Source organism: Sciurus carolinensis, chromosome 7 (genome assembly GCF_902686445.1).
Source record: "Sciurus carolinensis chromosome 7, mSciCar1.2, whole genome shotgun sequence".
NCBI classification, from domain to species: Eukaryota; Metazoa; Chordata; class Mammalia; order Rodentia; family Sciuridae; genus Sciurus; species Sciurus carolinensis.
This window is the reverse complement of record NC_062219.1, coordinates 82,066,809-82,079,891: the sequence shown is the minus strand read 5'-3', so window position 1 is coordinate 82,079,891 and position 13,083 is coordinate 82,066,809. Positions and strand designations below refer to the sequence as shown.

The 13,083-nt window shown below is 35.5% G+C and overlaps 1 protein-coding gene across 2 annotated transcripts in view; it reads right to left on the bottom strand.

Moving 5' to 3' along the window:
- The window catches only part of Phip (pleckstrin homology domain interacting protein), a 122,771-nt gene extending 112,671 nt beyond the window's left edge, over positions 1–10,100 (bottom strand). Inside the window, exons 1-4 of one of the 2 annotated variants that reach the window (XM_047557577.1) lie at positions 9,756–10,100; positions 9,583–9,641; positions 9,421–9,450; positions 9,172–9,231 (exon numbers count right to left, since the gene is read on the bottom strand). In XM_047557577.1, coding sequence (XP_047413533.1) covers positions 9,172–9,231; positions 9,421–9,450; positions 9,583–9,641; positions 9,756–9,795 — 189 coding nt within the window. In that variant the 5' untranslated portion in view covers positions 9,796–10,100. The remainder of the gene's footprint in view (positions 1–9,171; positions 9,232–9,420; positions 9,451–9,582; positions 9,642–9,755) is intronic. The other variant, XM_047557576.1, reaches the window with a different exon arrangement.
- Positions 10,101–13,083: the final 2,983 nt, after the last annotated feature.

Genomic DNA, 13,083 nt, shown 5'->3' with positions numbered 1-13,083 from the left:
CAAATTCCTACAGGCAAAAGGGAATGCCTTTTTTTTTTAATCTAAGGATAAAAGTAGAAATATAACTACAATGATATGCTGACAATCCTAAATACTCTCCCAAAATGGCTGTAAAAATTCAATGTGACCAACCCAACATTTTTAAGATTACTTTTTCTAAGTCCTTAATTTGAAATTTATATGGTATAAATGGATTAAAGTCACTAATACGATAAAATCTGATTACTCTGAAAATTTTTCGAATGACCATTTACTAGTTGTGCTCAACTTTAACACATCCCTTTTGATGAACAAACACTTTTATCTCTTTCCACCACGAAGCAAGAGCCTACTTCATAGATGGAACCCCTGATGCTACCCCACTGAGATTCACTACACTACTTGTTTAACTGGATGGTTCCTGAGAACTTCTTCAAACTTCTTATATACCTTCCAACCCCTTTCTCAATTGAGAATCACCCGCTGTGGTAAAATAAATCTTTGGTTACCTGTCCATAATTAATGATTAAAATATGGGTTAAATAAAGGTATCCTTTTAAAAAAAATTCTTGCTACATGATCCAAAGTATATGTCAGCAAGCATGGGTCAGATTTTAAATTTGGGGGGCTATCTACTATTTATATTATATTAAAAAAAAAAACACTCAAAGACTACAGAATTCTGTGAAATACAGTCTACTCTGTTCATTCCTTGTCCATCTTTGGCTCAAATCATAGGCATTTATCATTCCTTTCTCAGATTTTACATAAAAATATTTCTAGAATTTCGATTAGATTTTGAATAATATGATCATCTGAGGATGTGAACTGTGTAGCCCAGAAGGAAAATGGAAAGATACCAAGCTAAATGGCTTATTATCCTGAACCTCTGGCTAAACAAACTTCTTTTTGTATGTTATTTCATATAAACAGCCAAGAGAAGTTTGCCATTATCATAAGGTATTGTTAAAAGTTGTTAGCAATGGGAAGAAAACATAATAAAGGACCTGAAAGACACTGATTTCCACTAGACATAATATCATTAAGAACTTCCCTTACTAATTTTTAAAGAAAAGTCAGTAATTTCGAAGGATATATGATTTAACCATGCCAGGTTTAAACTTACTAACCAGGAGCATGGAAAAAAAACTCTTAACCTTCAGTGTATTCATCTATATGACAGGGTAAGCAACAGCCATTACCTCAGAAAGTAGTCATAATTTAATAAATAATTTTTATCATATGATGTTCTAACCACTGAACCTGACGTACGAGTCGGCTGTTACTTTATATTCTGTATTATGAACTACATGTTGACCCTTTATGTTGGGGGGCAAAAAAATCTTTCTTCAAACAGGGAGAAAAGTTTTGAGTATCTTTTCAACAAATTGTTTAAAATGAGGGTAGATCAATTAAGACTTTATGAAAATAAGATCCAATTAATGTGTGGCACCAGTATGATCTGTGTTTACTAGGCTATTCACTTCATTCTTATGTCTGCAATACTCATAAAAGTCAATTTTTCCAATTTTTCTTCACTTTTGTGTTGTTGTTATTTTCATTGCTAGATCAAACCCAGGGCCTTGAACACGCTAAACAATCACTCTACCACTGGGCTACATTCCCCAGCCCAACGTTTCACTTTCTTTTCACAATTCTGTCCAATCTAAAAACCTCTGCTGTTCATTACATTTTAATTTCTAAACATCAGTATGAATACAATTCTTATTTTTATGACTATTCTAATATACAAACAAAATCACGAATTATTTGCTATTTAATTATTCTATAAGGCACAAGATTAAAACACCAGTCCCTAAAATTCTTGAAATTTCCAACTTTAGGATTATAAATCTGATACTATTATAACAAAGTATGAGTTAATTTTCATCTATAATCTTTAGAACTAGTATGTATTTTCTGACTTTTTTTTTTTAACTGTAAAAGCTACTCTACAGAGCAGTAAACTTAATTTGTGTCACTATTTTCAAACTTAAACATCATAATCCAATAAACTGAAGGATTCCGCCTATCTCATAAGAAAACTGAAGTCCAAACATAACACAATTTGTCAAAGGACATACATTTAGAAAATATAAAATTAATCAAACACAGGTTTCCTGATTACAAGTTTACTATTTTTATTACATTACTGATTCCTTCTCAGAACTTTAGTTTCCCCCCATCATCACACAAGCTTGATCACTAAAAACTTATTACAGCCTACACAAGGCAAGTCCGCTAAGCTATTTGCAGAACTCTTAGATGCCTATAATTTCTTTAGAAATGTGTGAAAATTAATGTAGAATCTTAAAATATTATAATTAAACTCAGAGGTCTATTTACTCAATTGTGAATTTAAAAAAAAAAACAGCTTGAAAGACTTATTTCCACAATTTAGTCAACCATTACAAACTCATTTAATAATGCAGTTCATATTATCAATAAAAATTTGTCATTTGAACAGAATGCAAAACTCATATATTTTATTCATTACAATCTGATTATGTCTTGCTTATAAAACAAAACCAAAAGCCTATTCAGAATCAAGGTTCCCACAAACCAAATTAGGGATGCCCTATTAAAACTCATTTAAAACACAAATAAATACACAAACAACAAAATTTAACTTCTTAAAATAACATTTTGAAATTTTGTTTTTAAGTTGTCATATTTGCTAAGCAAAATTTGTGCAATAAGAAACCGTTTTTAAGACATCATGAACTTGAATCTGGTGAAATAAAAATCACTGTCTACTAATTTAAAGATGGAAAATCCTTAAACTATTCTTAAAATATCAATGTAAATAATCTTAAGAATACAACCAGTTTCATTTTTAGTCATGCTTCAGTTTCAACACTCAAAATAACTATTACTTCACATACAATGAAATTGTTTCAGACACTGCATGTTTCACCAAATCGCCTATAATCTGGTGTTACCACACCCCAGAACTAAATCAGAGTTAAGGCAATATATGTAAAGATATCTATTTGTTTGCATTTTTATATTATACTCTCTGCCAAGACAAGCTGTGTGCCTGTTTTTTATCAGTGAAAGAAATCAAGTAGGTCATACCAACATGACCAAAAGTCAGGCCAGTTAACATTCAAAACCCATGGATTCTCTAGTACTTCCTCTGGAATAGGTTACCAACATCTTCACCACCACCATAGAAAACCTAGGGTCTATACTATAAATCTCATTACAATTCAGTTTTAACTTAAGCAGAAGTTATGCCAGACTTAGTAGTCACCTAAATTTTCTTAATACCATAATTTTTCTTTCAACTATCCTTTTCCATCAGTGAAACTGAATCTCAAGTAAGACTGCTTTAAGTATGGATGGCAAACAACTGATGACTGCCTCCTCTGTAATAACCAAAGATGCTCAATTTTATGTATATATAAAGCTTCCAAGAGTATAACTGTTCTTGATTTTTCAGTACTTCATTCTCAAATTCCATACAAATAAAAAATTACCATTTTCACCCAATTTGCTAGGGAATATTGACACTGCTTTGTATCCCGTATACTTAATAACTTCTTAATTACAAAGTAATTAACTTTCACCAAATTATTCATAATTTCACCAAAAGAGCTTCTCACAAAACTAAAAATCTTCACAAATTTAAAATTATTTCTAAAATGGTAAATTTAACTCCTATTATTTAACATTCTTTGTTTTTAGATATAATTAGAAAAGTAACTTAAAATCCTAGAATAAGTTCGTCAATTTTTTTCTAATATACTTAAATAATACATGATTTTCCTGAAGTCAATAAAAAGTTTACCAAAACAGAAAGTTACTTTAAATGGATATGGTTCAGTACTCTCTGCTAACTAAAGGTCAGTTGGCTTAATATTATAGATATTTTTCTATGAATACTGGTAAGAATGAAATTAACCTGTTTGGTATTACTTGTCCAGTAATTTGCACAGGATACAATTTTTTTTACAATTCCACAGTGACATAACAGATAATCACAACACTGATGTAAGAGAAGAATGACTTCAGTAGATAAGAGGAATTTCCAGATCAAAACAAGCACAACAAAATTAAAAGCTTGTGGTCTATCTTACAAAGAAATTCTGGATTAAAGAAATTGACTCTGGACTTATTTACCCTAAAACTAACCTAAGAATTAATTCAAAAGTCTTTATTAAATTGTTTAAAACATACAATCTTTAAACAGATTGACAAAATGAATTATCTCTCCAACAATTTCCAAATAGAATACAAGTTATTATGGTTTTAAATTCCATAAATTTCTATACAGAAGCAGAGAGATGAAAGAGCCAAGGTTCCTTCATATACTTGTGTCTTGTGATCATGACCAACAGAAAAAAGCTTCATCAACTCAGGATATTTCAACCAATCAAATATTCCTTACTGTTCACTGTTCCACATCAAAAGTCATAGCTAGAATTAGCAGCATATTTTTTCTAAAGTCTATCCACAACACAATTTATTCTTTATATTTACCAATTTTTCCCCTTATTTCCGAGGTTTAATCATTTCATTCCTGATATTATACAGTAAACCAATAGTACCTTCTGATGTTTTTGAAGTGGTGCTGTCGATACTACCACTGCTATATTCGAAAAATTACACATAGTTGTTCCTGAAATAAAAATATTTTTAAGGAAAACTTTAATACAACACCCTAAAGCTATAATTAGAACAACCTTTACTACCATTACTAAAGTTCTGGTAACGGCAAACCCAAACCCTACATGGCACATGATTCTTGCCAATTACTACTCAGAGAACGTTAAAAGGTAGGCCATTATTAGCCCATTTTACAGATCAGAAAAAATGGACCCTCTCAATACTGTGCTATCTCCTAAAAATTATACAAAACACCATTACGTGGTTAGGTAAGAACAATTCAACTCCCCTTTTATGTTCATGCGACTTTGTAGTTTGAGTCAAAAGTATTAAGAATCTTAACATATTTCACTTATCATTTTTGTAAATCTCTCAAAAAAAATTTCAAAGGTACAAGTACCAACAGAATAAACGTGGAAGAAATGATTTAGTTCTGTTCCTTCAGCTACTACTCCCACTTAATATTTTATTCACTATGTTTTTGAGATATTAAAGCCCTATTTTAGCCTACCAAGTTAAGTTTCTATTTCACTGATAATACAAAAACAAACAAACAAAAAAGCCACATGAACCTCAGCATATGCTGCTCCAACCCCTCCAAAAAAGACTAACAGGGATTAAGTCTTAAAAGTACCTCAATAGAGGATAGGAATTCCTGACTCAAAAACCTGTCTTATGTTACCTATTTTTCTAAAATTCATCTCCTAGGTTTTAAACCTTAACTTTCACATTAATCAATTTCCTCTAAATAAACGTAGACCTAAGATATATACTTAAGTAAATCCTATTCAGAGTTCCTATTCAACTCTGAATTTGAGACTACCAATAATCTATGAAAACCAATACTTAAGCCACGTGGAAAATGTAATTACAGAGCAACAAAAATGTATTCTACAACATGGTTAAGTGCCTCAAAAATCTTCATCTTTACAAAAATTATTACAATCAAAGAATAACATTATGAAAAGTGTTTATTCAACTTTCTAACCTGCAAGGTTTCTCTAGGTCTACTTTTCTATTTTGGAAAATTAAATTTCAAGAATGCAACAGGGTTGAGCACTTAAAACAACATTACTATTTCTAGTCCAAAATCACAGATTTTCAGATTAGAAAAATTTCAATCCACTCTTTCACAAATAAGATAACTAAGGAAAAGAGAAATGCCAAGATTTTTTCAAGATTACCTGCAATTTGTCAGCAGGGCTTAAGACTCCCAATTCACATCTCCTAACTCAACTCAATTCTTTTACTTGAAAGAATTCTAATACTAAAAGGAATAATTTTTAAAAAGCAAATAACACTAGTTTTAAAAAAGTAAATATTACATCATTTTAACAAATTAAAAAACCATGAACCCAATTCTGAAAATAACTATGGCTTAGAGAAAAATACAATCAAAGCATCTACAATCTGATAAAAATGCTAGAAATTTTGGGCATGTCATAAATATACAGATGCCTCTAAAGTGACAACTAGAAAGTAGACTTAATAAACCAACTAGTTTAATTACTTGAACTAAGAAACAAATTACAAGTTCACCTTTCTCCAAAAAATATTTGTTTTTTCTTAGTCTATAAAAAGTTTGCCTATACTTGGCTCCATCTAAAAAATAAGAATTCTGACAAATGCTTGAAAAATGTCCTTCTGCTTTAAACTCAATCTCGTGTTTTAAAAAAATATTTCTGAATCTGAATAAAATTATACCAGTGTTAAAAACCAATTTTAATATCCTATCAAATTTCATTAACTGTTAAAAATGTTTTAAAACTTAACATAAATGGTAACAATTAGTCATATTTTATAATGCCAAAAGCAAAAATAATGCTTGGATTATGAACATTCTCTTTTTCAATCACACCTGAAATAAATGCACCAATTTAATTTTTTTAAACTATCAAATTTAATACTGCCCTTTAAACTGCATATTCTTTTTAACTGAAATCCAATCACTGTGATTCTATCTGCAAGTTAACTAAAGATGCTGACCAATACCCCATTTTTTAACTCATGAGTACAAATATACACCCCTTCCTAAATTGCTAATTTTCTTATTTTTCTAGAACCTGCAATTTGACATTTGGATTTTCCCATTTAAAATGCGGCTCAATTTATCAGTTAACATATCAACAAATCATTCCCAGACAGAAGCAGAAGCTACAAAAATTAATTTCACTCACCAAATAGTCTTCAAACCATTATTAAATGAATTCAATATGAAGCACAACAAAGTAAAACTTAAATTTAAGTCTGAAGAATAAATTAAAACAACAGAAAATACTGCAAAAGAAATGAGCATGTGCTCACTTAGACATACAATTTCAAGATCTATTAAACAAAAATCATCAGAAACCTGGTGATCCAAAACATTTTTAAAGTTAAGACTCAAAAAATATCAAATGAAATTAACCCAGATAGCCACACACCTAGATATATAGTTGGAGGGATATGAAAGCACCTTCAATGGTGCCTTGCATCCAGTATACACAGTAAGCAATATGTTGAAAGAATAAAAAGAAAACGAATCAAACTCCAAGTTCTAATAAGAACTCTTAACAGTCTTAAAAGAATATGCCAACAAGACTGTTCTGATAAGCTGAAAACTGCAATCAAGAAAAACAACTTCCATGCAAAACAGGCTGATTTTGATAAGTAATACACTTAGACAATTCTTATTGTACTTTAAATCTGAAAAACACACTAGGAATATAAATTCATTTTACTAATAATTAAATCAAAATCAAAAACTTTAAATGATTCCTAGAAGGATCAAACATTCCCATAATTTGGCCAAACACCATTAGCTGCTTCATTTAAAAAAAAAAAAAAAAAAAAAAGTAAAATTACTGAAAGTCTTCAAGAAAACACAGCAATTCTCAGTGACTTGGACTTTTTGATTTTTTAAAGAGATGCAAAGATGAGTTTTGTAAAACCTGCCCCCCATCTTTAAAATGGAATATTATCAACCTGTGATAATTTTCTCAAATAGCAAGGAATACAAAGAAATCCAGTTACAATTTTTGTCAAATATTTATAAACATTAAAAATTTCAAATGTTGGTTAGTAAATCTTGAACTACTTCAAACTCATTTTGGCTAAGTATTAAATAAAACTACCCTAAATCACTACTTGAAAACCAACACACCTTAAGTGTGGAAATGAATACACTGTTATGTCTACATTAGATTTATTAAACTAAAGTACCCTTGTGTATTCAACAGCTGTGAGCAGTCATCTATAACTGACATTGAATCTTAAGAGATTTATGCACACAAAAGCTAGGAGATGTACTATATCCAAAATAAAACAAAAGCTAACAAAATCATGCCCATGACTTCACCTCACAGTATTCATTCTGAGCTAAGTGAAACTTCCTAATCATTACAGGGGCCCTGATGAGGTAACACCATAAGTATCTCAAAGCAGTTACAATATCTCATAAACTCAATGCATTGCCTAAATTTCAAAGGCATGGTATGCTTTGGTGTGATTGCTTTTAATTGTCCTAAACACACTATAAACAACCTAAATCAGTTTAGGTAAAGAAAATACTATAGAAAGCATAGCTCCTTTAAACTTTACAGTAACTACTTTTCCATTCACAATGCTAAAATGGAAGGTCACTTCTGGGAAGCAATTTTTAGAAATTACTAAAATATTCACTTTGAAAACCCACAAAACTAAGAAACAGGTATTTTCCAAGCTATTAAACAAAATATATCGCAATATAAACACATACACAAAACTTTTTATTAGCCAAGTTCCATCCTACAGTAGATATATGGATAAAAATCAAAACTCCCAATGTCTTTCAATAATAGTTCCTTAACTGAAAGGGGGGGCATACAAAGAAAATTAACAAAATCAATGAAAGCCTGTTAAAACGTCTGGTTTTACAATTAGGCAAATGTATGTTCTGGTAAAAGCAAAAACGCGCCGCTAGCCAACTATCATCACACAACCGAACTCCTCCAATAAAAAATCCAGCTCTTAATTTAAAGAAAGCAAAAGAAAAGGACGAGCAAATTAACGAAAAAAAAAAAGAAAGAAAGAAAGAAAAGGAAAGAAAAAGAAAAGTCTTGCCAAGGTTCCGCTGTGGCTGAATAGCCTGCTTGTGAAATGCTAATGCCACTTCGAAGCAGTTAGTCACCAGCTATTGTGTAGGGCAAGAGAAAGCCGAGCCGGCCGCGCGTGCAAAGCAAGCGAGCTTGCGCGCCCTCCCTCCTCGCGCCGCTCTCGCCGCCGCTGCCGCCGCCTCGCGCGCGCCACCGCGCCCGCACGGACGCGCGCGCCGGCCCCTCCTCCTCCGGCCTTGCACTGCACAACACTCATGACGTATCTTTATTTCTAGCACATTAACAAAATATCACAAATAAATTGTCCGCAGCCCCTGCGGCCCGGGGGTGCGGGTTCCCCCAGCCATTGCCCCCCGAACCCCTCACACGGGCCTCCCAACCCTCCCCGTAGCCTTTGAAGCTTTCACGTTCTAGGGCCAAGTTTTTGTCTCTGTAAAAAATTGCGGGAAATTCAATTTTTATTCGACTCAGGGAAAAGTTTCTTTGCTCTGCGACGTGAATGCCTCACCAGATTCTGGTAGGTCCTGGGATGCTCCTTCCCGGTCCAGTCGGTGCGCCGGGGCAGCAGCTGCGGGGAGAGGACGCCCCGTGAGCCCGGCCCCCGGCCCCGGCCCGCCCGATCCCCTCCCCCGCCCTCCCTGCGCCCCGCCGGGGACCCCGAGCCCCGCGCCCCGCGCCCGGGCGGCGGCGGCGACGGAGCGGCGGCCCAGGGGCGGCCGTGCGGTGGCGGGACGCGCCGGGCCGCCGCCGCCCTTACCTCCTTTTCGGCCACCTCGCGGATCAGCACCTGCAACAACAAAGCGGGGAGAGCTAAACCCCGCGCCCCGGGCCGCGGCCCCGCCGCCGCCGCCTCCCTCCCCCACGCCCGCGAGCGGCGAGCGGCGAGCGCCGGCCCGGCCCGCGCCGCGCGCCGCCGTACCTGAGCCGCCTGCTGACAGGGTCCATCTTCCAGGAACCGGGCGATGAGGAAGTAGAGCTCTGCGCGGGAGAGAGGGACGGGGAGACACACAGGCTGAGCGGCCGGGCGGCGGGGGGCGGGGGACCGCGGGCGGAATCGCCCGGTGCCAGCGGCCCCGCAGCCCCCCGACTTACCCGATCGCAGCTCCGAGAGGCCTTTCCTCTCACAAGACATGTTTATGGGTCACTTCGGGGCCGCCGGCGGGACACCCCGCCGCCGAAGGGAAGCGGGGATGGTGCCGCCGCCTGCCCTATAGCTGTCAGTGTGTGTTCACGAGCCGAGCCTCGGCTCCACCATTCAAGCAACGGCGGCGGAGGCGGAGGAGGAGGAGGAGGAAACAACAACTCTCAGGCAGCGGCTACGGCCGTAGCCGCCTCCGCCGTGGATCCCTCCGCCGCAGAAAGGAGTCCGCTGCCTTCGCGGCCCGGGGTTCGCCGGAGTCCTCGGCTCGCGCCCCCGTTCTCCACCCCGGGGAGAAAAAAAAGGTGCTCCGGACCCCTCGGCCCCAACGCCCCGCACCCGCCACGGCGCGACTCTCGCCCCTCCTCCCGGTCGGGAGTGCGATTTATTTATTTATTTCCAATCGGAGAAGATGTCGGAGCCGAAGCCGCCGGTTGGCTGGAAGGCGCTTTCTCTGTGGAGGCCGATAGCGGGAGGGAGGGGGCCGGGAAGGCTTCGCGGAGGGATCTGACGCACACGGTGCCGCAGCACAGGGTCTATTCAGCGGCGCTGGCTGGGGCTGAGATGGAAGTTAGTTTCTATGTAGCAGAAATAGGAAACAAATGAAGCAAAACTGCCCAAAGAGGGGAAATGCCCGGAGGATGGGTCTCACTCTCACGCGCGCACACAGACACACGCAGAGAGCACTCTCACGTTGGGCAAACTCGGGATCGCACTGCCTTGCCCGAGTTGAATGATAGTGTTTGGTTTCTGTCTCTTGCCATGTGCATGTGTATAAATGCTGCGGATTGGCATCTGTGTAAGTCTTGTCCTGCGTTATTTCTGCAGCCTATGCAAGTGTTGTGTAATTTATTGGAGTGCTGTATATTGAAATTGAGGTTTGGGCTGCTTTTTGTTAAGCACTTGGCGTTTTGGAAACCCGTTATTTGCTGAAGCCACCTCTGCATATTTCTTTTATTACTACCATTGCCTTAAGCGTACGTTTTTTTAAGATTTTTTTTTTTTATTGTTAAACCACGGCAAAGCGAACTCCTGATTTGTACTTCAGATACTCTTTCCTGATTACAAAAAGGCTAGTGATGGCTAATTAGGGATTTGGGATTAAAGAACCTTAAAGCTTTTAAAAATGTTTACAAGAAGGGATAATGTTAATGTGAGAGAAAGGAAGGGACGCTAATATTTATCTTTTACTGATCTGGAGGTAATTTAGTGACAGATCGATAACCTACCCGAAGGATACTGAAAGAGTATACTACAGTTTAGCCAAGGTGATTAGTGATTAAATAATTTAAATTATCTGTGTATCTTGCAGTTGACTTCGTCATGCTAATTAATGGCTTCTAATTTGAGGTGTAAACCATTCCTGTTTACAGTTAATCATGAAAAGACTTCTTGAAAACTGACGAAAAGAGAAAAAATTAATCTTTCGTAAATCAGTATGTAATTACCGGTTTTATATGCTAAATCATACATCTGTGTTTTGCTGATGAGGATAAGGGCCTTGTTTTTTAAAAAAACGAATATGGGTGAAATTAATGGAAACAATGGAAAAAGCCATTTGTTAGAAAACAAGGACACCAAGTGATATTTATCTCCGGATGATTTAAGCACTTTCCAAAAAGACTTGAGAGTTCAATTCTTTTAAAGGTTTGCATTTTAAAGGAAATTAGGGTAGTCATTCTTTTGTTAACATTTAACAAAAGATTCTCCATAAAATTCTTAGATGATAAACTGCGTTTTATGGGTTTGGTTTTAAAAGGTTATTTGTGAGGAAAGGACCAACAAGCTGTATTGTGATTTTCTAGATTGTTTCCTCAAGCCTTGTACCCTCCTAGCTCCTTACATTCCTAGTGGGAAATACTTGCTGCAGTTGCCTTGGGCTGTGCACTACAGACTGCACTGTTGTAATGCCCTATACTAAAACATCCAAAAATCATCATACATGGAAGGAAGAAGGAAAAAAGTCTCTATCCCTTTGGAATAATAGGATGTGAAATTACCTTTTGCAACTCTATCATAACAAAATAAAAATGGGAAGTTACCATGATTTGTCCTATTGCAGTCTAGTTATTAGAATAACTATTATTTCTCGACATAGCTATCTTAGATTTCTGAAAATATTTGCCTCTTTAAAAACATTTGATTCTATTCTAATTATTATAAGCAAAGTAACCTACTTCTCTATTGTTAGGCTTCAAAATATAGATATTTTACATGCTTTTTTTGCAGTTGTACTTATTCTCTGATGCTATCTTAACTTTTTTAAAAGTATGTTTTTTAAATAATCATGATATCTTACATTATTGTGTTGTTGTTCAAATAAACCAATTTTAGGAACTAAAAATTCTATTTGGAATTTTCCGGTTTTGAAATGCTATTAGTTTGAAATGATACTAGTTTGATTCTTACCAATAGATATTGTATCCTTGTAAAGGAAAATAAACCAAAGTATAACAAGGAATATAAAATTACTCTGAGTAAAGTTCTCAATATGTATCTTATGGGTGTGATATAAACATGGAAAGCTAGTTTGATTGTCTCATGTATGTTTTTCATTTGAGAAGCCATTAAAACTTCTTCTTAAATATGCTACTAAGCTTCTAAAAAAAAGTTCATGAAAAGTCATCTTTTTTTAAATATGATATTCCTGTCAATTTTACTAATCTTTGACAATATTTTTAGTTTCTTTTTAAAATGTTAAATTAGAAAATAGTTTTAACACTGCCTTTGAACTAATTGCTATAAGGTTGTTTTAAGAAAATGTACATTTCCTGACAAAAATTAAAACTTCTCTTCAACCAAATAAACTAATTGTTTTTAGCAATGGATATTAAATTGAACTTTACCCAGTCCTTCAAGTGTAATTAAAAACAATATTCCACATAACCTTTTAATTTCTTTAAACATAAAACATATTTCTGAATTCTGGTATCATCAATTAACTAGAGAGTCTATTAATCAATTCATTATGTGTATGTACACAAAAAGTTTATACATATCAAATAGAAAGAAAATCTTATTTGGAATTCCTATATTGTAGTTCAAAAAGTAATGACCTTTACAGTTCTTTTTTTAGCTAACTCTTTTGCATTTAAGAATAATTCAGATTCCATCAATATCCCTTTTTGTTTATTTATCTTAACTTTTTATGTATTTCAAAAATAAAATGTCAACTTAAAAAGATCTTCATGCATTTTAAATAAGAAGGCCAACGAAAAATAGTTCAAGTTTGGAAAACCAACAACTAATATTTTTATGATACAATCTCTTTAAGAGAATTAT